Source organism: Bos indicus x Bos taurus, chromosome 10 (assembly GCF_003369695.1).
Source record: "Bos indicus x Bos taurus breed Angus x Brahman F1 hybrid chromosome 10, Bos_hybrid_MaternalHap_v2.0, whole genome shotgun sequence".
Taxonomy (NCBI): Eukaryota; Metazoa; Chordata; class Mammalia; order Artiodactyla; family Bovidae; genus Bos; species Bos indicus x Bos taurus.
The window spans coordinates 37,164,228-37,191,610 of NC_040085.1; the positions used below are offsets into that span (position 1 = coordinate 37,164,228).

General features: G+C 36.9%; 1 protein-coding gene across 4 annotated transcripts in view; it reads right to left on the minus strand.

The window, feature by feature from the left end:
• Positions 1 to 4,362: 4,362 nt before the first annotated feature.
• The window catches only part of MAP4K5 (mitogen-activated protein kinase kinase kinase kinase 5), a 127,146-nt gene continuing 104,125 nt past the window's right edge, over positions 4,363 to 27,383 (minus strand). For 3 of the 4 annotated variants that reach the window (XM_027553710.1, XM_027553708.1, XM_027553709.1), the window contains exons 24-33: positions 26,937 to 26,939; positions 26,739 to 26,853; positions 26,348 to 26,406; positions 25,183 to 25,286; positions 23,314 to 23,491; positions 18,770 to 18,838; positions 16,039 to 16,131; positions 13,330 to 13,400; positions 8,703 to 8,758; positions 4,363 to 6,006 (exon numbers count right to left, since the gene is read on the minus strand). In XM_027553710.1, coding sequence (XP_027409511.1) covers positions 5,919 to 6,006; positions 8,703 to 8,758; positions 13,330 to 13,400; positions 16,039 to 16,131; positions 18,770 to 18,838; positions 23,314 to 23,491; positions 25,183 to 25,286; positions 26,348 to 26,406; positions 26,739 to 26,853; positions 26,937 to 26,939 — 836 coding nt within the window. In that variant the 3' untranslated portion in view covers positions 4,363 to 5,918. Of the gene's footprint in view, positions 6,007 to 8,702; positions 8,759 to 13,329; positions 13,401 to 16,038; positions 17,281 to 18,769; positions 18,839 to 23,313; positions 23,492 to 25,182; positions 25,287 to 26,347; positions 26,407 to 26,738; positions 26,854 to 26,936; positions 26,940 to 27,383 lie in introns of all 4 variants that reach the window. The other variant, XR_003513081.1, reaches the window with a different exon arrangement.

Below are 27,383 nucleotides of genomic sequence, written 5' to 3' on the forward strand. Positions count from 1 at the left end.
TCCCTGTCCATCGCCAACTCCCGGAGTCCACCCAAAGCCATGCCCATTGTGTCAGTAACGCCATCCAACCATCTCATCCTCTGTCGTCCCCTTCTCCTCTGGCCCTCAATCTTTCCCAGCATCAGGGTCTTTTCAAATGAGTCAGCTCTCTTCATCAGGTGGCCAAAGTATTGGAGTTTCAGCTTTAACATCAGTCCCTCCAATGAACACCCGAGACTGATCTCCTCTAGGATGGACTGGTTGGACCTCCTTGCAGTCCAAGGGACTCTTAAGAGTCTTCTCCAACACCACAGTTCTTAGAGCATCTTAATTTTAATTAAGTCAATTTTATCAACTTTTTCTTTTATAGCCAAAGTCTTAATGATCTGTTTAGAAAAATCTTTGTTTACCCCAAGTTCATGAAGATATTATGTTTTATTTTAAAAGGATTATAGTTTTATATATTTTAGATGATTTAAAATCTACTTGGTATTTATTTTTGTTGAGTGAAGCTGCAGTCAAGATTCATCTGATTTTCCATTATTGTTTTCAATAAATTTTCAATAGAATTTATTGAAAAGGCTATCCTTTCTTTTACTCCACTGCAGTGTATCTATTATACATAAGGTGACTAAATGTGGGTCTGTTTCTAGACTCTCAGTTGTATTTCATTTTTTATTTTCATGCCAATGTCACTCTTCTTAGTCGCTACAGCAACTTTATCATAATTCTTGAAATCTGGTAAAGATCCCCAAATTTCTTTTTCAAGATTGCCTTGGGTATTCCTAGCCCTTTGCCTTTTATGTAATTTATAATCAACTTGTTAATTTTCATAAAGTATCTGCTTGTATGACACAGAATCTTTCAATCAACTAACATTTTTATAATATCAAATCTAATTCAGCAACATGGCAAAATCTGGATTTAGGTCCCAATTCTTTTCAGTGATAGAGTTTTATTTTTTTAAAGGACAGAAATTCATTGTCTCACAGTTCTGGAGGCTAAAGGTCTGAAAACAAGGTGTTAGCAGGGTTGGCTTCCCTCGAGGCCTCTCGCCTTGGCTTGCAGATGCCTGCCTTCTTGCCGTGTCCTCATGTGACCTTTCCTCCGTGTATGGCCCTGGTGTCCACAGTGACAGCTGTGAAGTATAGAGACCTTCCATCTCATTTTCTTAGACATTTGATGATTTTCTATATTGTAAATGGTATCCTTCTAAAATTTCATTTTCTGTCTATTACAGGTATATGCATATATAATTGTTTTTATATTGACAGTTCTGACAGTTTACTTGCAAATAATGGCATTTTTATTCCTTTCCAAATCTTTTATTTTTTTCTTAGATTTCTTTTATTGAACTGACTAGGTAGGACCTCCAGTACAATGAATAACAAGTGGTGAGAGTGAGAATATTTGATTCATTCCTAATGTCAATACAGTAGCTTTTAACAAATGTTTCTTAAGTCTTCTCCTAAGTAAGATCCATTAAGAACAGTCTGAGATTCTCAGTAAAACCTAAAATGATGCTTGCTGCTATGTTTGGTGTGGAAGAGTGTCCTGAATCTTTGACACAAGGTACTGACTATTTTTCTAATGAAAAAACATGCAAGGAACTTGAAAGAGCAGAATTTAAAGATCTCCATGACGAGTCTACCAATGAGAGACATACTGAGAGGAATATAACTAAAGAATGAAAATGCACTCTTTATGCCTTTAGTGAACTTTCTAGTGAAAAACAGGGGAGTCAGCTTTTTCCTTTTTCCTTCCCATAAGCAGGAAACTTAAATGCTAAGGATCTCACTTAACCCTCCTAACAACCATATAAAGTGGCCATGATCTCCAATCAACAGATAAGGAGATGGAAGCCTGGAGAGGTTGGGTAATTTGCCTAAGGTAAGGAGTTAGTGCTAAGAAAGTTTGGCCAGTATGTGACAACTGAGTATTATGTTGAGATGTATAATCTACATGTGCTGTAGAAATTCTGGAAAACAGAAAATAAACAGAAGTGTCATGTAAAAGTTAGGGCTTGTGTGGAGTAAACCCAGTGCCTTGAGTGAAATAAAGAATTAAAATTTTTGGTGAAAAATCATAATTTCAGATGGGAGAGCTATTATGAGTCAAGCAATGAAGGTGGAATGATCATGACCTCTATGGGCCAGTGTTCCAAGGTGCTTAATGGAGCAGTGGGTGAGAAGGCTGGACAGGAGGTTTAGCCAAAAAAAAAAAAAAAAGATAAAAATGCTTTCTGTCACAAGACCTTCTAGATTTACTTAACCAGTGTCCCACCCTGCCCCCCCAATTACTGGCCTTCTTCTACACTATGCATACATTAGCTATAGTCCATATTTATGGAATACCTACTATGCGTTAAGGGCTTCCCTGGTGGCTCAGACGCCTGCCATGTGGGAGACCCAGGTTCAATCCCTGGGATTGGGAAGATCCCCTGGAGAAGGGAATGGCAACCCACTCCAGTATTTTTGCCTGAAGAATCCCTATGGATAGAGAAGCCTGCTGAGCTAGAGTTTATGGGGTTGCAAAGACTTGGATGGACACGACTGAGTGACTAATACACACATACTATGTGTAAGTACAGTATAAGAAGCTGAATTTGTATGTTTATTCATATTGTTTCTGTCATGTAACAGAAACATGCTTTTACTTAAAGATTTCTCTTACATTAAAAAAACTGTAGGCACGCACATAAATAACTGAATAGTCCTATAAGTTTGTCACAAAAAAAAAAAAAAAGCACGCCCCTCCGCATCTATCTTCAGAAACCTTTTTCCTTCTTTTTTAGAAGATTATTTTATTTCCATGTCACTGAATAAGTTGCTTAACTTTTAATTTTCTGTTGATTTCCACTCTTCCACTTTACCTCCACACCACCGTATCCTCTCTCAATATAATTATGTTATATACTTGTTTAGATTATTATTGGAGAAGGCAATGGCACCCCACTCTGGTACTCTTGCCTGGAAAATCCCATGGATGGAGGAGCCTGGAAGGCTGCAGTCCATGGGGTTGCTGAGGGTCAGACACGACTGAGCGACTTCACTTTCACTTTTCACTTTCATGCACTGGAGAAGGAAATGGCAACCCACTCCAGTGTTCTTGCCTGGAGAATCCCAGGGACAGGGGAGCCCGGTGGGCTGCCGTCTATGGGGTCGCACAGAGTCGGACACGACTGAAGTGACTTAGCAGCAGCAGATTATTATTTACTGTTAACATTTTTAGGGCATTCAGCCACTGGTCACAATTTACCTTTTCTTTCCTATATAACATTTTGGTTACCTGGAGTTAATACCTGGAAATTTTTGGTTTGATTTCAACCTTAGGTAAGTTTTTGCATAGAAATAACATCATCACAGATTGAATCCTAAAAGCAGATACATTACTTTGCCAACAAAGATCCGTATAGTCAAAGCTATGGTTTCTCCAGTAGTCATGTATGAGAGTTGGACCATAAAGAAAGCTGAAGAATTGATGCTTTTGAACTGTGGTGTTGGAGAAGACTATTGAGAGTCCCTTGGACTGCAAGGAGATCCAACCAGTCCTAAACGAGATCAGTCCTGGGTGTTTACTGGTAGGACTGATGTTGAAGCTGAAACTCCAATACTTTGGCCACAAGATGTGAAGAGCTGACTCATTTGAAAAGACCCTGACGCTGGGAAAGATTGAGGGGACGACGGAGGATGAGATGGTTGGATGGCACCACTGACTCAATGGACATGGGTTTGGGTGGACTCTGGGAGTTGGTGATGGACAGGGAGGTCTGGCGTGCTGCAGTTCATGGGGTTGCAAAGAGTCGGACACGACTGAGTGACTGACCTGAACTGAACTCCTGATTCACAGTTGCAAATTCATCTTTCCAAAAATACTTTTTCTTTTGACGTTTTTTTTCTTTCTTCATAGTCTATTTCCTTTAGGTGCTTTTCCCCTAATTGTTTGCTCTCTCTCATGTAAGAGGCTTCTTTGGATGTTTCATAACTCCTGGTTGTTTAATCATTTTTAATAGCATGGGACTAAAAGAATAACTGCAAGTCCGGATGCATGCGTGAGGTGGTGGGCACATTAACTATGATTTTCATTGTAGAGTTACCCAGCTGGGCAGTTTAGCCAGGCCATGTCTGATGTCAGGATCTGTTTAGGTCTTTTCATTTGCACTGGTCAGATGGCACAGAGAAGACTCTTCCAATATTGTTGGATGGGAAGATCTGGCAGCCAGGATTCAGAGAGGAGGAGGATGTTGGTCTTTGTAAACACAACATGACTATTTCCTGTTTTGTGTAGGACTCCCTGACATCTATCGTATCCAGTGTCCTTCAGTCCAGAGGCCCCATTTAACATAACCAAAATAAACAGTGACACACTTACTGAAATCATATATACATTTTAAAAGGACAAAACTTTATATATTTCATTTGCATAACATTTTATTGTTTGCATATTGCATAGCAAAAGGAACAGAGTCACAAGACTCATGGTCTGGCTCAATCACTAACTTGCTGTGTGAACTGGGTAAGTCTCAACCTTGCTAACCCCTTATTTCCTCATCTGAAAAATGGAGATGATGATCATACCTACTATGTGGGATCACTACAGACTGAATGAGATAGTTACACTGTCTTCCTCTCAAGGACCTGCTCAAAAAGAATCCATACTTTGTTACTATTAACCCCTTGTTCATCATCTCAAAGGTAACTGTTAAACATATTAAGATAATAGGTACCAATGTGATGCTTTAATTTTTAATATTAACAATAGCAGAAAGGAAGAAAACTCAAGAATGGCCCTATCCTTTCCTATCTTTAGAATACTAGTTTTTATAATACTTATTTTATACTATCCCATCAGGAATTAAATTTCATTTAAAGATTTTTTTCTTAAACCTACTCAAAATGAAGATCTATGTATGGTAAAAAACTGAAGAATACATGTGTAGTTGCTTTACATTTTCTCCTCTGGCATAGTATATGTAAAATATATATCATGGGCAGTTAAATACTTTCCCCCTCTACATTAGGGATGGTAATATATATGAAGATTAATTTCTTATGCATTATCCCTAATGTAAAAAAAAAATCACAGGTATATTATACTGCTTGTCAAGAATACATACACACGGTAGGCACATCTAGACAGACACACTCCTTCTAACAATATTTCGACCATCATCATTATCTTCTGTATGACCCCCTACAACTATATGTAGTTGAAAACAGAAAACTCCCTTTTAAGGCAATTCTGGATAATAATATTACAAAATACTTGTGTTAAATAAAATTGCATGTATGTACTGAACCTCCAAACACAGCCTTTAACCCCTCAAAGTACTAGTCTTAAAAAGTAAACAAAATTTTTACACATTATAAAAAAATTTAAGCTGCTCTGCAACCCTCCTTTACTAAAAGTTAGATACATTACACCACTCCAGCAAGAGATTAATAAATAAGGATTAAATATTCTATTTTACAAAAACATACAGAATGGCCAATGTAAAAGTGAAAGGCTTATCTGATAATTTCTTTATCAAATTATGTTCATTAAGAAGGAATAAAACATGGTATAAAATGAGAAAACTGTCACTAAATTTACCTATCTGAAGATAATCACAAGTTGTTATCTAAAAATATCAATGGCACCCTTGTTACAAACATTATTTTTTTTTTAAAAGACTGTGTTTCCTGGAACTAGAGGACTATTTGTCTCATAGCTTTTATTAAGCAAACTTGAAAAAAACCACCACATAGTGGCAAGAGATAGAATAGCTGTTTCCAGCTACAGAAAATACTGAATCCTACCTTAAAGTACAGATCATTTGAGATATAACTCATAACAATTAAAGCAAATCATAGTATAGTTTGTACTGAATTTCCTCAAGATATTTTTCCTTTCAGTGGAGTATATTCATTTTCTTGTCATTTGAGACCAGTTTCTGTTGCTTAGTAACTATTTTCATGTCCAGCCAAGATGTAAAGATTGCTGTGTGCAGTAGGATTTTCTGTTGGTCTACTTTCCAAAACAACAACCCTGCAATTAAATCAAAACAAAAATCTCGTTAGAGTAAGAAAAGAGATTTTATCTTCAAATACTAACATCAAACTGGGAGAGAAGAATATCACTGTTCATGTTCACACAAGATTACAGAGATCATAGATAGTCAAATTGAGCTTTATGTTTTATAGCTTAAAAACAAAACTGAGTAAGAATTGATGGATTTATGAATGTGAAAGTGAAAGTGCAAGTCGCTCAGTTGTGTCCAACTCTTTGTGTCCCCATGTAGTCCATGGAATTCTCCAGGCCAGAATACTGGAGTGGGTAGCCTTTCCCTTCTCCAGGGGATTTTCCCAACCCAGGGATCGAACCCAGGTCTCCTGCATTGCAGGGGGATTCTTTACCAAGCTGAGACACAAGGGAAGCCCAAGAAGTGGAGTGGGTAGCCTATCCTTTCTCCAGCGGATCTTCCCGACCCAGGAATCAAACTGGAGTCTCCTGCATTGCAGGGGGATTCTTTACCAAGCTAGCCACAAGGGAAGCCCAAGGATATTGGAGTGGGTAGCCTATTCTTTCTCCAGTGAATCTTCCCGACCCAGGAATCAAACTGGAGTCTCCTGCACTGCAGGGGGATTCTTTACCAACTGAGATATCAAAAATACTGAAAATGTTTCAGGAGAGTCTCATCTTATTCTAACCCAAATCAAATTTGCTTACTCATACATGTAAACAAAAGTATAATAAAGCTTTAGAATATACATGAACAACAAGGGGCTGGAGGAAGGGTTAAGAGAATAAAATGGAGTTTTAAGAGATACCTACTCACACAGTTCTTTAAGATATCTGAAAAGAATAGTTTTAAAAACTATGAAGTGGGGCCATCTCCCTTGTCGCTGGAGCAAGGGCAGGGAAAGAGTTCAATGAAAGGACCAATAGGAAGAAAACCCAAAAACCAATCAAGTGTCATTATCATAGGTTCTAAACTGTAGGAAGATAGGTTTGAGAACAAAATAAAAAATAATATGCCCATGCAGAGAAAAAAGTCTAGAAAGGGAAATGCGAGGGGGGAGTTGCATAATACTGTGCATTTTTCTAGTGCAGAAATTTCCTACAACTAGCATATTATTACCTTTTAAATGAAAACAACAGAAAAGTTATATATACTTGAATTATGCATTATAAAAAACAGAAGGGGAAAATAAAATTACCCATAATTCAACTGCCCATTATTAATATTCTACAGTTAGTTTTCTTTCCTCCTAGACACTAATACCTATATTTAAACAATATAGTGTAACAAATCTCTTTAAAAATTAAGACAAAAACTTTGGTTAAGATACATATCTTAAAATCAAGGAGATTCTCAAGTAAGAAGATAACCAGGACAAGGCAATGGTTTGAGAAAAGTAGTTTTTTAGGGCAAACAGTGACAGAAAATGGAAAAACAATATAGACAAAAAAGGGAATAGGTGAAAGAGAAAATTCTAGAGGAAGGAGTAGGAAGGAAACAAGTAACTATAAGAAATGCCTTCTGACGCCTATCCTCTATGAAAAGGAACTTTCTCTTACTGTATTTTACTGGAGTGCCAGGATCACTGGATGATGTACAATTCTTTTGTCAGCCCTTCCTTTTGGAGAAGGAAAGAGCCTCCCATTCTAGAGTCATTTACCAGATGGTCCTCAAATTCTTTCTTTGCAGGACTAGTTGCCATGCTCTGTGGACTTCCCTTTACTACTAAGGTAGCTGTCATTTCCCCAAAATCCTTTTTCTCCTTACACAAGTCTCTTTAAATTTTTTATGGAGGTATAACTCCAATTCTCCCCTTAAGTGTATAATATTTAAGCAATGATTGTGACTAGACTGAACTTGAAGACCAGAGGTCTTGATCTTTTGCTGCAGTTAACAACTCTTGGTGGGAAAAATAGGTATTTTACTCATTGTAGAGGTATACAATATAGATTCTGAAGAACAAAAGGTATAAGTTTTTTTCATAAGAGGGCATAGTTTTAGAACCTATCTTTCACTTTGATCACAGAGACCACATAATTCCTTCTGCTTTAGAACGAGCTCAGAGACTGAGTCAAATATCTTCTGATATATAAAGTTAAAGTCACAAGGTGCACATTCCGTTGGATTTATGCAGTAACAGTTAACAGAAGTTAACATGCCAGGAAGAAATGATAAAAGACCCACAAATGTATCATGCAACTAGGGACATAGATATCTGTGTTAACACATTCTGCCTGGGCTGAGAGTAACTATCTCTAGAATCATGATCCTCACACACTAATGAAAGCTTCCTTAACTGACTAATTAAAATATTTCTCTCTTAATAAAGATACGGGGAAATTTCTCTAAGATTCTGAGGCCTCTAAGAGTTTCATTTAACATACACAAAAATAAATGAAAACACCAAACAAAAACAAACACGTAAATGCAGAGTGGCTACCAGAGGGAAGAGGTAGGGGTGGAGGGAGAGCGAAACGGGTAAACAGGGTCCACTGTGCGCTGATGGAAGGAAACTGAGCTTCTGGTGGTGAGCACACTGAACAGTGCAGAACTAGAAATACACAGCTGCACATATGAAACATAATATTCTAAACCAACCTACTTCAAGAAAATAAATAAACACATTGAAAAAAAGTTTTGTTTGAAATATAATCAGAGGTGACAGTGTAAATAAAAATACAATTGCTGAACTCCTTTGGTAATAAAACAACCAAACTATTACCTGTCTGATCCTAATAAGCGGAAAACTCTTGTTTCATCTGAAATCTCCTGGGTAACCTATGAGAGAAAACACCCATCAGTAATATCTTATTCCCCATATTATTTAAATAATAATTTAAAAATCATTTAGCTAGAGCAATTATTGATTAGAATCATAGTTTTTGATAGTTTTTGATTCCATTCTTCAAATGGAAAAAATTTTAGTTAAGTTTTTCTGAACTGCTTATTATTAGAAACAAATCATCATGTATGGGGTATGGGCCAGGCACTTTACTTAGAACTCTTTATGATATGTACTATCATTCCCCTATTATTAAAGACTCAGAGAACTAATGTAACTTGGGAGAGCCAAGATTTGAATATAAGTCTGCTAGACTGCACAGCCCCTACAGCACAGATGCTTGAGGTAGCGTCTCATGGCCCACCTGATTTCAGCAGAGCTCCGACAGACTCCCATGCACCAGTGTCTTACATCTGTGTACTGGTGGTATTCCTCTGCTCTGTCTTCTCCAAAACTAAAGAAAGTGCTCAGACAGGCACAGCTACTATTCCAAAGTGTGGGTAGTTTATACTTCTGGGGGCAACTCTTCACTAACAGGGGCCAGCAGCCGGTGTGTAAACACACTTGTGTCTCCATCTTAGAGTGAGCTAAATCTGAGCTATGTCCCACACTGTCCCTCAGTAGTCCCTATGGGATTTATTAAATATGCTTTTGTTGGCTTTCTGCCTTTCTCCGTGGTCCTCACTTTATCACTTGTTTTCTGGTATCTACTCACAAATACACTACTTGCCACTTGGATCCTTCTTTCAGGGTCAGCTTTTGGAGGAACCCAAACTATGACAATGTAAATATAAAATAAGTATTAAAAATATCATTAAAAATAAAAAAATGTTATTTCATTTTTGGGGGCTGTGCTGGGTCTTTGCTGTTGTGTGGGCTTTTCTCTAGTTGTGGTGAACGGGGGGCTACCCCCTAGTTACACATTCTTCTCACTGTGGTGGCTTCTTCTGTTTTGCAGCACGGGTTCTAGGGCATGCGGGCTTCAGGAGTTGTGGCTCGCAGGCTCTAGAGCACAGGCTCAGTAGGTGTGGCACATGGGCTTAGTTGCTCCATGGAATGTAGGATCTTCCTAGATCAGGGGTTGAATCTGTGTCTCCTGCACTGGCAGGTGGATTCTTTACCACCATTCTGAGCCACCAGGCAAGTCCTGGAACTAATGAACTTGAATCAAGAAAATAAATCTGGTGCTATACTAAGTGGAGTTGATTTTCAGAGTATTAAGTTCAGAAATGTTCCAATCACTGTGGACTGGAGTGGCTGAATATTACATTATGATCATTCTGTTGCTGCTGCTGCTAAGTCACTTCAGTCGTGTCTGACTCTGTGTGACCCCATAGATGGCAGCCCACTAGGCTTCCCCGTCCCTGGGTTTCTCCAGGCAAGAACACTGGAGTGGGTTGCCATTTCCTTCTAGCTAGGCCCAAATTGAAGGATGAGAGCAAAACCAAAAAGAAAAAGGTAAGCAAGATGACTTAGCAGAAGAAGCAGAATTCACATTTGATGTAGTGAAGTATTCCCATCTCTTTAAGAACTTTCCACAGTTTATTGTGATCCACACAGTCAATGGCTTTGGCATAGTCAATAAAGCAGAAACAGATGTTTTTCTGGAACTCTCTCGCTTTTTCGATGATCCAGTGGATGTTGGCAATTTGATCTCTGGTTATTCTGCCTTTTCTAAATCCAGCTTGAACATCTGGAAGTTCACGGTTCACGTATTGCTGAAGCCTGGCTTGGAGAATTTCGAGCATTACTTTGCTAGCGTGTGAGATGAGTGCAATTGTGCAGTAGTTTGGGCATTCTTTGGCATTGCTTTTCTTAGGGACTGGAATGAAAACTGACCTTTTCCAGTCTTGTGGCCACTGCTGAGTTTTCTAAATTTGCTGGCATATTGAGTGCAGCACTTTCACAGCATCATCTTTTAGGATATGAAATAGCTCAACTGGAATTCCATTACTTCCACTAGCTTTGTTCGTAGTGATGCTTCCTAAGGCCCACTTGACTTCACATTATAGGATGTCTGGCTCTAAGTGAGTGATCACACCATCGTGATTATCTGGGTCATGAAGATCTTTTTTTGTGTAGTTCTTCTGTGTATTCTTGCACCTCTTCTTAATATCTTCTGCTTTTGTTAGGTCCATACCGTTTCTGTCCTTTATCGAGCCCATCTGTGCATGAAATGTTCTCTTGGTATCTCTAATTTTCTTGAAGAGATCTCTAGTCTTCCCCATTCTGTTGTTTTCCTCTATTTCTTTGCACTGATCACTGAGGAAGACTTTCTAATCTCTGTATGCAGGTCAGGAAGCAACAGTTAGAATTGGACATGGAACAACAGACTGGTTCCAAATAGGAAAAGGAGTACATCAAGGCTGTATATTGTCACCGTGCTTGTTGCTGTTGCTGCTAAGTCGCTTCAGTCGTGTCCGTCTCTGTGCGACCCCATAGACAGCAGCCCACCAGGCTACCCCGTCCCTGGGATTCTCCAGGCAAGAACACTGGAGTGGGCTGTCACTTATATGCAGTGTACATCATGAGAAACGTTGGGCTAGATGAAGCACAAGCTGGAATCAAGACTGCCGGGAGAAAAATCAGTAACCTCAGATATGCAGATGACATCATCCTTATGGCAGAAAGTGAAGAAGAACTAAAGAGCCTCTTGATGAAAGTGAAAGAGGAGAGTGAAAAAGTTGGCTTAAAGCTCAACATTCAGAAAACTAAGATCATGGCATCCGGTCCCACCATTTCATGGCAAGTAGATGGAGAAACAGTGGAGACAGTGGCAGACTTTATTTTCTTGAGCTTCAAAATCACTGCAGATGGTGACTGCAGCCATGAAATTAAAAAGATGCTTACTCTTTGGAAGAAAAGTTATGACCAACCTAGACAGCATGTTAAAAAGCAGAGACATTACTTTGTCAACAAAGGTTCGTCTGTCTAGTCAAGGCTATGGTTTTTCCAGTAGTCATGTATGGATGTAAGAGTTGGACTATGAAGAAAGGTGAGCGGCGAATAATTGATGCTTTTGAACTGTGATGTTGAAGACTCTTGTGAGTCCCTTGGACTGCAAGGAGATCCAACCAGTCCATCCTGCAGGAAATAAGTCCTGAATGTTCACTGGAAGGACTGATGTTGAAGCTGAAACTCCAATACTTTGGCCACCTGGTGTGAAGAACTGACTCACTGGAAAAGACCCTGATGCTGGGAAAGACTGAAGGTGGGAGAAGGGGACGACAGGATGAGATGGTTGGATGGCATCACTGACTTGATGGACATGAGTTTGAATAAGCTCCGGGAGTTGGTCATGGACAGGGAGGCCTGGCATGCTGCAGTCCCTGGGGTCACAAAGAGTTGGACATGACTGAGCGACCGACCTGAACTGACAGTGAAGTATATTCTACAGATTTCTAACCACAGGACTGACACAATGAAAATAGCACTTAAGGACAGTTAATCTTATGACAGTAAAGAGGCCTGTAGGCTTCATTAAATGCAGCATTCTGGTGACATTTAGTGACATAGGTCAGTAACTAGATAAACTGAAGACAGCTGATTTATGTCATTTTTACTTGGTAGCATTCTAATTCTGCACTCATATAAGAGGTGGGAATAGTTGTAAGTCCATAAATTTGTGAGACCTTGGTGTAAAAGAACTACATAGGTACTCACACAAATGGGAAACATTTTTGCTAGAATTAATCTCTTAAGGTGGGAGCCTAAGTCCTATCTCCTACATGAAATGTATCCTGATGATCTCAGTAGAAGAGATTTTTGAAAACCCTTCACATCTAGGCTCTGCCACTGAACTAGCTCTGTAACTCTCGTTAAGTTAGTTAACCTCTCTGCCTGTAAAATAGGGAATATGAACAATATCTAATCTTACTCTGTCATGCCTTCCTCCAGGGGATCTTTCCAACCCAGGGAATAAACCCAGGTCTCCCACATTGCAGGTGGATTCTTTACTGTCTGAGCCACCAGGGGAGCCCAACCTTACTTTGAATGGTACTTAAAAACCCTACTATTCTACTTGCCTTCAATAAACTAATATTTGTAAAGTGCCTGGAACATAGACATCACAAGGGTTTGATACTATTCATAATTATATTCATTATGTCTTCAATGCTATAATAACAACAGCATCCTAAATGTATATGGTACGCAATAAATACTTAGTGAGCAAATTTTCTTAGATTTTCCTTAGTCCTGTGATTCAACACATATTAACTTAGAATTTTAGATATAATATTAAGAAAGAAGCTCCACAGTTGTAGACTATAGAGAAGGCTTATTACCTTTAGAAAAGTTTAGTAAGCTTAGTGACCATATTTATAAATTACAAATAAGAGGACTGAAATTGTGTAAACTCATGTTTGACTATTCCTTTGGCCACTGAGAATACAATAAATACAAAACTGGATATTTTTTGAAGGGAAAACACTGGCAATTTTGTTCTACCGGCACTAAAGGCACTAAACATAGCCAATATGGGTTCAGAGAGAAAATGCATAAAATGAATATTGCAACAATTAAAATCTTTAGTGAGAATCCCTGGAGATAATTAGAGAACTCTTACCTCATCTGATTTGAAGCTTTTACCCTGCATTCCGTGTTTCCAAAAAGCCAATACACTGTCTTGAAGGCATACTAAAAAGGATAAGGGAGATCAGGAGTAAAATAAGGCACAGAGCACTGCATTATACATTTTCCCTGACTGTTTTTATTTATTTATTTATTTTTTTCCCTGACTGTTTTTAATCAGTGATAATATAAGGTTACTTGGTGCAAAATTCCACTGTCTAGATCATTAGTTCCCAACGTTTTTGTGGCTAAGACATGCCAAAGCTCAAATAATATATTGAGGCAGTGTCACAGAAGTTTTCTTAAGATATATTATAACAAGCATTTATTTAAAAATGGGCTTCTGATGAGTGGATATCAGCACATTAATTTTTCTTTCATATACTATCTTTTGTCTTATCAGTTCAGTTCAGTTCAGTTGCTCAGTCATGTCCGACTCTTTGTGACCCCATGAATTTTGTCTTATAAGGCTAAATAAAATAATAAGAACATATAATTGCTTTTTTGGATAAAAGACCTGACTATTTAAATACTATCATATATTTAGAAGTAGCTATTAAGGAAGCATCTTTTATTTATGCTCATATTTTCCCTAATGCAAAATTAATTTTCAAAAATAAACCTGTCTCAAAATTTAACCATACATGAATATTTCTGATCTGTGAACCAGTTCTTATTGGAGGGGCTAGGCACTCTCAGCTACAATACTCCCCACTCTTACCCCAGCCCTATCAGGCCTCTGGAGTCCTCTGGAACATTGCCCTGGGCTTGTGGGACCTGCTGCCCACAAGAGTGTTCACAGATCTGAGCCAAGCTTGCTCACCTTCTTGATGGCTTTGGATTCAGGAATGACCCACTTTAGGAGGGCCCAAAGTGTGGCCACCCCATGACATGCCATGTCCCCTCCTGCTCCTCATCCATCTCCCACAATTCCCTGAGGTGGCTGAAGGCTGAAAGGAAACCTGTTCTCCCTGTGCCTTGTCCATTTCTGTGTCTTGCCTGGCACCAAGCACAGGTCTGGACCCACTGAGGCACCCACATGGGGTCACTTCATGGTTTACAGAGTGGCAGGGATCCCAATTTGGGGGTGGGGGGCAGCAGGCCTCTGGTCCTTTCCTGGCCAGAGGCTGGAGTGAGTGAGGGAGTAAGAATGAGGGAAAGAACCAATTTAATTGTTGAAGAGTTAGCCATATGCCCTGTACCAGTAAAGGTGATGAGAGAAAGTGATTGAAATTTATTATACCTTTTACTGAATACTGACTCTAAAAAGTTAATGTAAAAATATTCTGGAGACATAATTTACCTCAATAAACATAATTTTACAGTGACAAATTATACAAATTTCACTAACCACGAAATGAAAAAACAGGTAGTGGCTTTATTTTTAAAAGGTGTCTTAAAAGGACTCTTTTTCCCTATGAGCATCCTTGGAATTATTCCAAGATTCACTGGAAAGAAGAGATTGTAGCCTAGGAGGAACAAACTTTTGTATAACAACTAAAATTTCCTAAAACGTCCGGCACATATGAGAAAGTTGAGGTACAAGTGTGTTTCACTTAAAATTAAGAGAATCTAAAGATCTATATGTTGGAATCTCTATTGAAAATATTAAATCTTAGGAATTAGTATGCAATATCCAGAATACAAAGGAGTAAAAGAAGAAACTATTTCCAAAATTCCTTTTGTCATAGCATTACAGAAAGTTTAGGTTTTCCGCTTAAGAAGATTAAAATTTCCAATCATAAGCAAATTATTTATATGTGAGATGTTTACCCAGAGGGATAAGGCAAAACTTTGAGACAGGGCAAAACTGCATTTGAGAAACCATTAAAATATTAAAACAAACAGAAAATTTTCTAAATAGTGAGAAACATGTTTTTAAAAGTTATATACATTTAATTTTAAAATACACATTTTTTATGGCCTAAATAAAAATCAATTTTGATTAACTGTTTTTGACTTATGGTAGAATCATATTATAGACTATTCAAAATGTTCCCACCTACAGTAGTTTTTCATAAGTCCTATTACTGCTGAGGAAAATAGTTACTGACATTAATCAGTGAGGATGCAAAAAATAATAAAACATAATTTTTTTTATCATAACATCAATGATATTACAGAGTTAAACACTCATTGACGAGGAAGTAAATTCAAATGGCATAGCAGTATTTTCCAGATTCTGTGGAAAACTAGCTATTACATTTAAATAGACCTAAAAGCAAAACCACCAACACACACCAATCAGAATCTTACATGGCAAAGAATTTTAACACTGTTAATCACATCACACAAATACCTTCATGATTTGGAAAGTACTGGAAGAAGTATAATTCACTTGATGCAGCAAAGGGAACAATATGTGGAAATTTAAGAAATGATTTCAGGTTTTAAATATTCAAGAAACAACAATAAAAGATTATTATGGTCCAGACCTGCACTGTCTAATATGATAGGAACAAGCCACATGTGGCTATTTACATCAAATTTTAAATTAATTAAAATAAAAAAAATTAAAATGTAGCACCAGCCATGTTTTAAATGCTTAACAAGTATGATTAATGACTATTGTATTTACGAACACAGAGAACATTTCTATATCAAAGAAATGCCTATGAGACCGTGCTAGTGTAGGTAACCGTTAAGAACAGAAGGAACAAAAAACCAAGCTCTCTAAATGCATTATTTTAAAACGGAGACTTACCTACAGATTCGATGCGAAAATCAAAACTTAGCTCAGAGGCCAGTTTCTTACTTGATTTTAGTTTTCCTTGTAGATTTACAATTTTTACAAATTCTTAAAAAAGAAAAAACAAGTCAAGACTGGAAATACAAATTTGTTAAAACAAATGTAACTTGATATATGGATTTTACATGGATACTTTACATGGATATACATGAGCTTTTACCTTTACCTTACCTTAATAAAGTTAAATTGTTTCTCTTGATTCAAGCATGCTCAGTGAAAAACTGTCATTGATACGTTCTATACAAGTAAGGCCTCCTTTGTAAATGGCAGCCCTGTTACTATTTTTTTTTTTAAACACAGTTATTCAACACTAACATTCTGATTTTTTTTAAAGTGCAGTGTTTCTTTAATAGTGGTTAACTTGATGCCTAAATATTCAGCAATACGAGTTGATTTTTTTTCCCCTTACAAATTACATAACATATAAGTAATATAGCAGTATTCTTAACTTTAGTCTGTGACTAACATTCTACAGAAGTATGAGGGACAAAAAGATAGTACTCTCAAGAGTCAATTTCTTTATCAGTAAACTGTGATCAGTAAACAGTAAACTGTGGGATACACAGTGTATGTGAATAATTCTATTTCCCTTTCGCCCATTTGTTTTTTAATTTAACCTTCTTAGCTCTGACTTGCAAAATATTTTCTCTCTGCAAACTTCCTCATTTGTCTATCATGATTTGTGATTATAGGCCTATCTCTATTCCTGCTTGGTAAAACTGCTTTATACTGTATAGTTGACAAATAATTTTTTCTGCTCCCTTAAGAGAAAAAAAACTAACTGAAGAAAGTCAACTTCCCATTTACCATGAATAGCTGGGAAATGGAAGGCTTAGTTAATCAAAGGTTTAAAAATTTTTTGACAAAATATATAAATGAACAAAATGAATAATAAATCCTTGGATGGCTCAGAAGGTATTTAAGGGTTTAATGTTAAAGGTTAAACATTATTACCATTAAATTCTGATCATCTCTTTATCTGATTAATCAGTACTGAGCTTTCTACTTGTTTTGAGTAAAAAAGAATTCACTGAATTCACTTAAAAGTAACCAAAAAACACTCTAATCTTATCAGTATTCAAAGAATCAAAAATACTTAAGGGATAGTGGGAAAATGAAACATTGTGGGATTTGGTTTACTTATCTATAATATTAGATGATCTTTATGAGTCTATAAGGCAAATCCAAAAGGGAATGCTTTAGAAAAGAGAAATTAAGACAAAAATACGGCAAATTCAGTAGTGAAACAATTTAAAAAATAACCCTAAGCATCAAAGAGAAGCTTTAATAATTTTCAAATACTGGAATGAATCAAACCACAGAGAATATTGCCAAGTTTCAAATATAATTCCAAGTCCGGGAGAATTTTACTTGCAGGATTCATTGCATTCAAGTAAAGCAGATTTTAGGAATCAGAGTGCTTTGTTTGAAAAACTGAAAAAAACCTGTTAAAAGTTTTTCTGCTTCTTCACTGCATATATAGCACAACATACATCTATCAATAACATCTCTCCCTACATTAAAAGAATTACAACTACAGGTAAAGATCTCAAATCTATTTGTAAATTAGAATATTACACTGACAGGATTCTAAAAGTTTATGTTATATAAGTGATCATATTAGTATAATCTTCTATTTTTTCATTAATTACAATGATTTATGAAAAAACTCTCAGAATAGTTTATACAGAATTTTACCCCAAGGTTATTGCAAACTGTTCTAATTATCGTTGTCCCTTGGTATCCATGGGGGATTGGTTCCTGTACCCATCAAGGAGATCGAAATCCATGGATGCTCAAGTCCCTTGAGCATATAAAATGGCCTAGTGTTTGCATATAACCTATACATATCTCTCCATAGTTTAATATTTTATAATATTTTTTATTGAAATATAGCTGATTTACAATATTGTGTAAGTTTCAGGTGTACAGCACACCAATTCAGTTATATATATGTATATATGTGTGCTCAGTCACTTCAGTTGTGTCCAACTCTTTGTGATCCTATAGACTGCAGCCCACCAGGCTCCTCTGCCCGTGAGAGTTTCAAGGCAAGAACACTGGAGTAGGTTGCCACACCCTCCTCCAGGGGATTTTCCTGACCCAGGGATCAAACTGGCATTTCCTTCCTCTCCTTCACTGCAGGCAGATTCTTTCCCACTGAGCTATGGGGGAAGCCCATGTATGTGTGTGGGGGTATATACATATCTTTTCAGATTCTTTTCCCTTATAGGTTAGACATAATATTGAGTTATATATTGTGCTATGTAGTAGGTCTTAGATTACTTATAATACAGTAACACAATGTAAAAGCTGTATAAATAATTGTCAGGCACTCAGCAAATTCAGGTTTGTTTTTGTGAGCTTTCTGGAATTTTTTTTTCTGAATATTTTCAATCCATGGTTGATTGAATAAAGGATGTGGAACCCATGGATACAGAGGGTCGACTGGACAATATTTCCAAGTAGGCCAAACAAAATAAAGAAAAAGGTCACAGAGGACAGTACTGACAAACAGATCAATTAATTAATTACTATATATGTAAATAATTTACGTTTTTCATCAATAAAACACGGCTACTTAAGGTGGAAAGTCAAAATCTACTCTAGTGATTCTATTAGAATCTAGTTCATGAAAAGGTATATCAAGTAGTATACTTAGAATAAACTTTAAAATAGTACTTACTGTCCAAACACACTAAAACAGTATCTCTCTCCAACTGTGTTACATGAATGGAATCTAACTGCTGGTTGCCTTGGAGGGAAAAGGAAAACAAGGTTACAGTTATATAATATGCTTTAAAAATTAGAACTTAGAAAAGAAACACAAATTCTGATTTTTTTCTTTGAAGTTTAACACAAAAAGTTATATTTTGTAATTGTCTTCTCAAAAAAATGTATATAAGTCAATTTAAAAAACAAAGTCTTAAGCAAGGCTAACTGAGAAAGGCTCAATATTATATTTAATTAATACCTCGGAGAGTTCCAGAAAGGTATATTACAAAAATAAAATGAAGCAAATGGTAAATATGGGGAAGGAAGATGCATGTTATATAGCGATTAGATTTTGCTCTGCATTTTATAGTAGCCAATGAGAAGATGAAAACAAGATCAGTCAGGTGGGTCACAGTGTCTCTGAGATAAAAAAAAAAAACCAAGAAGTCAGTAATTCAGAAAAAGCAAAAAAAGTACTAATGAAACTATGATCAGAGAGCAATTTTTCTGGTTATTGGGGTGTGAGTGTAAGTTCGATTCAGTTCAGTTCAGTCGCTCAGTCGTGTCCGACTCTCCGTGACCCCATGAATCGCAGCACGCCAGGCCTCCCTGTCCATCACCATCTCCCGGAGTTCACTCAAACTCACGTCCATCGAGTTGGTGATGCCATCCAGCCATCTCATCCTCTGTTGTCCCCTTCTCCTCCTGCCCCCAATCCCTCTCAGCATCAGAATCTTTTCCAGTGAATCAACTCTTCGCATGAGGTGGCCAAACTACTAGAGTTTCAGCTTTAGCATCATTCCTTCCAAAGAAATCCCAGGGCTGATCTCCTTTAGAATGGACTGTTTGGATCTCCTTGCAGTCCAAGGGACTCTCAAGAGTCTTCTCCAACACCACAGTTCAAAAGCATCAATTCTTTGGCACTCAGCTTTCTTCATAGTCCAACTCTCGCATCCATACATGACCACCAGAGAAACCATAGCCCTGCCTAGATGGACCTTTGCTGGCAAAGTAATGTCTGCTTTTGAATATGCTATCTAGGTTGGTCATAACTTTCCTTCCAAGGAGTAAGCGTCTTTTAATTTCATGGCTGCAGTCACCATCTGCAGTGATTTTGGAGCCCAAAAAAATAAAGTCTGATACTGTTTCCACTGTGAGTGTAGGTTGGAGTTCCTTTATTAACAGGACACCAGTTGACATAATGAACAATACTGTCAACAGTATCTTTGCAGGAAGCAACTTTCACTACTTGGCTGATAAACATCTGCTAATGTAAGTGATGACATTTTTGCAAAACATTTTTGGTAAAACTATTTTAGCCACTCAGATTGCATGAATGGCCTAGGTGAAACCATGCAAAGATTTTAGATTATTTAGAGCAGTCATTCTTAACTACATCTTTTGGGAAAACCCATAGATCCTCTCCCTTAAAAACTGCACATCTGAGCATAAACACAAAATCTTACACATTATTTTGGGGTATTTGTGGACATTCCAAAATCCATATATAGTGAAGAATCCAGATGTACAGAATTGGTAAAGTGTTGTTTCTCAGGCAATATTCCAAAAAAAAAAAAAAAAATAGCTTTTCAACAGTTAGAACTGGACATGGAACAACAGACTGGTTCCAAATAGGAAAAGGAGTTCGTCAAGGCTGTATATTGTCACCCTGTTTATTTAACTTATATGCAGAGTACATCATGAGAAACGCTGGACTGGAAGAAACACAAGCTGGAATCAAGATTGCCGGGAGAAATATCAACAACCTCAGATATGCAGATAACACCACCCTTATGGCAGAAAGTGAAGAGGAACTCAAAAGCCTCTTGATGAAAGTGAAAGTGGAGAGTGAAAAAGTTGGCTTAAAGGTCAACATTCAGAAAATGAAGATCATGGCATCTGGTCCCACCACTTCATGGGAAATAGATGGGGAAACAGTGGAAACAGTGTCAGACTTTATTTTGAGGGGCTCCAAAATCACTACAGATGGTGACTGCAGCTATGAAATTAAAAGACGCTTACTCCTTGGAAGGAAAGTTATGACCAACCTAGATAGCATATTCAAAAGCAGAGACATTACTTTGCCAACAAAGGTTCGTCTGTCTAGTCAAGGCTATGGTTTTTCCTATGGTCATGTATGGATGTGAGAGTTGGACTGTGAAGAAGGCTGAGCGCTGAAGAATTGATGCTTTTGAACTGTGGTGTTGGAGAAGACTCTTGAGAGTCCCTTGCACTGCAAGGAGATCCAACCGGTCCATTCTGAAGGAGATCAGCCCTGGGATTTCTTTGGAAGGAATGATGCTAAAGCTGAAACTCCAGTACTTTGGCCACCTCATGCGAAGAGTTGATTCACTGGAAAAGACCCTGATGCTGGGAGGGATTGGGGGCAGGAGGAGAAGGGGACGACAGAGGATGAGATGGCTGAATGGCATCACTGACTCGATGGACGTGAGTCTGAGTGAACTCTGGGAGTTGGTGATGGACAGGGAGGCCTGACGTGCTGTGATTCATGGGGTCGCAAAGAGTCAGACATGACTGAGCGACTGATCTGATCTTATTGTGTGCTGATGATAATTACTAAGCACCATCCTTGGAGAAAAGGATACTGCAACAATTAATCAAAATAAGACTAAGAGAGTCTTGGAGTAGGAGTTCATTTTAATTGTTAAAACTGCTGTCAAGTCAAGGTATGGTCTCAGCAATCAACATAGCTGGGAGATAGATTAGCAATCATTTGTGAAAATGGAGAAACCTAATAAGGACAATCTCTGCTTTAGGGTGATTTGAATGTATACCCTCAGAGTTCTGGCTCTCCTTGGGAAGCAATTTTGGGTCTGCCATAATTTTAGCCTAGATTGTGTTATAAGTGGATAGAACAGTGTACCTCTGGCATTAAAAAGCAAACAACAACTCCTGAACCTCACCCCTGCAAATTCACAAAAGGACTCATTGAATGCCCAGCCTTAAACAATGTAACCTCCTAATACAAGATACAGAAGAAAGTGGTTTGCAAATTTACATTAATCATATGAAATATGAAATAACTTTCTCTACACTATTATTATATATGAACAACTTATAAACAAGTTGAGGCTGTCTGCCAAACATGATCTTGGTTTTAAAATGAACGGACCTATAACCCTTCTTTTTAGCAGTAAGTATCTAATAGGAACACATTTCTATTTGGCTTGCTTATATTTCATGATAATAAAACAATGCTATTTGCACCTTCCTGTTAGTTATACCATGAGAGTATGCATCTAACTCAACCAAAAGCATTAACAAATTAGAAAGAAAAATGAGTGCGGGGGGGGGGGGGGGTGGGCAGAGCGGGGGGGCGGGGAGAGTGGAGGATGGGGGGAGGGTAAAGAATATATTCCTATTTTATTCTACTGGAAATTAGCATCTGGTGCACAAAAACAGTGATAATAGTCCAAGGCATGCTGGAACTGGCTTGTACTGGACTGATAAATTTTCAGAAATTTTGCAAGTTAAATGACATTAAGCTGGTATTTTGAAATTGGCTGTGGTGAGAGTGTTTATACCACAGAAACAGGCAACTGCTATAAACGAGGCTTCTCTGCAGCCCAAAAGTCTGTTGTTGAACATTTATTAGGACACTAATAGGTCATACTGATTCTTATCCTGAAAGTGACATTAGTGCAGTTCTCCATTAACTTCAGTAGCTGGGATGTATAAAGAGTTCTTATAGTGTAGCCTAAAGATCATCAAAAGCCAAAGATATTTAATAAGAACTTATGATAACTTATAATAGACTTCTTCTCAAGATGATAAAGAAAAAGGGGTCAGTAATGAAACAGTTATAACTAAAGCTTGCTTGACTTCATATGTAAAAATGGCTTGATAAACCTGGGGTGACAATACACAAGTACAACAAAAACAGTAAACGGGCAGAATGAAGACCTTCATTTTACTAATTTTTAACATAAATTCTTGACTGATTTGTTCCAATTTTAAAGTTTGAAAATAAACCTCCCAATCTTTTTAGAGCTTTCACTGAGACATGTCTGATAAAATTCTAGGCTAACAAACCATTCTCAGAAAATGCAAGAGATATAATATTCCCTGTAACTTTAAATGGTAATGCTTGGAGGCCACAAATGAGAAGCTTCTATTTAAGTCTGAAAAGTACTAGAACTCAATGGTTTTAGGAAGTGTAGGGGGAAAAACTGATTTAAAAAAAAGTGAATTTCTTTGCTTGAGAAGTTGATAAAATCTGAAAACTATCTTAGAAAACTTATTTATTTAGTAAGTCCAAATATTAACTGACAACAACTAAGACTTTTAACTGCTGGGAATCACTAAAATTTTTCTTGGTAAAATACTTTGTATGTATCAAATTGCCTCTGGCAAACAGAGATAATAAACTATATGTACATGATCCTCTGTGCTTACTTGGGAAACTCTACTAGAAAGCCCATGCAGGTTGAACCTGTTCTGCTTCTTCTATAGACAAAAGCATTAATACTTTAACATAAAGTAAAAAACACTTACCAGCACCAATTTCTGTAAACCATGAGGATGCAGAGTTCAAATTGATTGTCTCAAACTGAACTACCTGATTTAATTCGGTGCCTTTGCTAATAGCTACACAGACCATAGGATATTCTTGTTCTGGTATTACCAGCATTTCAAAAACATTCAAAGGACTTGGCAAAGGAAAATCAAAGTGCTGCAAGAAAAAAGGAGCATAATTTAGAAACAATCTTCTCATTCATTCTGTTGCTGAATAAATTCAACAGAAAGGCTTTCATTTTCTTGATTGATCTGATTCTAAGAAATGACTCCCTCTTACTGGCACAAAAACAGACATACAGATCAATGGAACAGAATAGAGAGATTAGAAATAAATCCACAGACCTATGGTCAACTAATCTACAACAAGGCAGCATTATGAAAGTGGGACAGCCTCATGTAAATCAATAAGGTTAGAATACTCCCTCTTACCATATACAAAAATAAACTCAAAATAGCTTAAAGACGCACAAAAATTGTAGCAATATTTTCTTAGATCAGTCTCCTAAGTTAAATAAAGAAATAAATAAAAACAAAAATAAACAAATAGGACCTAATCGAACTTAAAAGCTTTTGCATAGCAAAGGAAACCATAAATAAAACAAAAAAGAAAATGTACAGAATGGGAGAATATATTTGTAAATAATGTGACCAACAAGGGCTTAATTTCCAAAGTACATATACAGTTCATATAACTCGAATATCAAGAAAAGAAAAAACCCAATCAAAAAATGGGCAGAAGACCTAAATAGACATTTTCCCAAAGAAGACATACAGATTGCTACTAAGCACATGAAAAGATGCTCAACACTGCTAATTATTAGAGAAATACATATCAAAACTACAATGAGGTACCACCTCACACAAATCGTAAAGGCCACTATTAAAAAGTCTAGAAATAATAAATGCTGAGGAGGGTTTGGAGGAAAGAGAACACTCCTACACTACTGGTAGGAATGTAAATTGGTATAGTCACTATGGAGGTTCCTTAAAAAACAGAAAAGTGAGCTTCCATATGAACCTGCAATCCTACTCCCGGAATACCCTGGAAAAGATGAAACTAAAAGATAGACGCGCCCCAGCATTCACAGCAGCACTATTTACAACAGCCAAGACATGGGAACAATCCAAGTGCACATCAACAGGTGACTGGCATAAGACGTGCTGTATATATTCAATGGGATATTATTCAGCCATAAAAAGAATGAAACACTGCCACTGCAGCAACATGGATGGACCTAGACAATATCATGCTTAGTGAAGTAAGTCAGACAAATAATACATGATATCACTTATATGTGGAATCTAAAAAACAATACAAATGAATCTATATACAAAACAGAAACAGACATAAAAAACAAAGAAAGGGAGTGGGCAATGGATAAATAAGAAGTCTACATATACAAACTACTATACATAAAATACATAAGCAATAAGGATTTATTGTGTAACATAGGAATCTATATTTAATACCTTTAATAATCTATCATGAAAACAATCTGAAAAAAGAAATATACAACTGAACACTTTGCTCTATACCTGAAACACAATATAATACTTCAATTAAAAAAATGACTACATCTAAATGATCATGATAAGGATCAGTTTTCCATAAACATATATTTTAGAGAATTGGCCACATTCTTCTTTATGAGTGTGTTATTTCTGGAAGTTTATTAATATAAAATAAAGATGAAATCTTTAAAGTCTTAAGAACACAAAAGCCCCTAAACCAAATAAATACCTATAAACATGATCCTGGCTGGTAGCAATGGGATTCTACAATTTTAGGTTCAATTATACATTAGTGTTTTCTAAACAAGACAATGTAAACAAAGGAATATATACCTTTATCAACATGAATTTCTGCATTGGCTCATACCACTGAAGTAAAACAATTCCAGACTGTAAAGCTCCACAGAGGTATTTATGTCCCGTGTAAGGGTTTCTGACTGAAAAGAAACAAAACAGACACACCCAAAACACTGAATATTTTTATATGAAAACATAACGTTTAGCTAAAAGCAACTACTGAATTATACTCACCCAAAAGCTAACTCAGTTTTCTTTACAAAGGCAGTGCTGATACATTGTTGTTGCTCAGTTGCTAAGTCATGTCCGATTCTTTGTGACCCCATGGTCTGGACAACATTGGATAGTCTCAGGATGGGGAATAATCAGGCCATAAAGACCAACCATGCAATTTAGGGTAGGGGCTTTGGGTCATGCAGCATCACTTGACCTCCAGAAGGGCTAGATACTGAGGTCAGCCACGTGGGCAGTCGAGCATGCCTACGTGATAGAGCCCTAGTAAAACCTCTGAACGCTGAGGTTGTTGAGTAAGCTTACCTAGTTAGCAATGCTGTGTATTATCACACATCACTGCCTGAAAAGTAACACTATCCACACTCTATGGAGGACAACAGAAGCTCTGCATCTTGTATCTTTCCTGGGCTCTGCCCTATGCACATCTTCCTTTAGCTGATTTTAATCTATATCCTTTCCCTGTAACAAATCAAAGCCAAGAGTATAACCACTTTCAGCGATTTCTGAGTCATATCAGTGAAATTCTGACCATGAAGGTTATAATTGGTAGACTTATTATTGGTAACAGAAGTGAGAGTGGTCTTGTATGGACTGCTCCCTCTAACTTTAGAGTTGGCCAGAGTCCTGAAATAATAATGTTCATAAAGCACTACTCAATAACTGTTAAGTAAATGGTAAGTGCTAACTGAAAGCTAGGATATTAGCAGAGAAAGAGCCTTAGGGACTGTGGTTAAAAAAATCTGAGGAACATTGTGCTCCGAGAAAGCATCGGGTCAGGGCTATTATCTTCAAGCGCTTTTATGCCATGTCCCACTATACATTCCTGTGCTTCAATGGCCCCTTAACTCCTTATTTAAAACAAATATAAAGCTTCCCTTCCTTTATTTAATACTCTAAGAACTTTACAGATAATTTTAAAGATGTTAAAAGTTCTAACCATTCAGTTTGAGAAATAGTATTTACTCACCTATGCAACATTTGTGGCAGCCCTTTGTATCAGGAATCTTTGTGGTTAAAGCGAACTTTCTGTAAACACAGGACAATATAAATGTACTCTACTACAGTGGTTCTCAAACTGAGTGATCTGTGAATCAGTTCCATCAGAATTAGTCAAGGAGCTTTAAAAAAAAACATCTTAAACTATGACTCCAAACTATATGATAGCATAGGTCTGAAGTGGGGCCTGGGAATTTATATCATAAAACACTTATCTTTTGAATTCTATATGACATTTACTTTAATGTAAACTACCTTTCAAAACTAAGACAAAGGAAGTTTTTCAGTGGGCAAGAAGACTGGTCGCTTTAAAAATAGACACTAATTCCCCTCACTCCCAGCAGAATCAAAATATTTAGTACCTTGGTAGTATGCGATCTGGAAACCTATGAGTTTGAATATGGGCAGCTAGTCCTGGTTTTTTGGCTTGTTCAAACAAAGCAATAAGATTATGAGAGTAGAGCTGAAAGGTTTTTCCTAAAAAAGAGAAACATGTTATTTTTATTAGAATTATTTAAAATATAGAAATATAATTTTCAAGCAAAAGAAATAATAATTACCTTCTAAAATGATTGAATCCAGACATGTTCAAAAAGCCAAGCAAAATAGAAAAACATAAACAAAAATACATAGTTAGTACTACTTTGAAAGATAATAAGTAAAATAAGTTTTAGGGAAGTAACAGATAATTGTGTTTCCCAATACATAAATTAGATATATTTTGACTAACAGGTCAAAATTAGATATATTCTGACTAATAGGTGATCTGGACAGAATATATGTAAACCTTAATGAAGTGAACATAGAAAAAGAAATTGTTAAAACATTTTTGCAAAATAGGCTGAGTCACGATGATGCACATGTGATTATTTCAGTACAACATGGAAAACTATATAATCACTACATTATCTTTCTGAGCTACTCCTACTTATGAATAATCTACCACATAACCTTGGATTAAAACTGATTGTGAAAGAAGTGTTAAGATAACACTGAAATACTAAGAA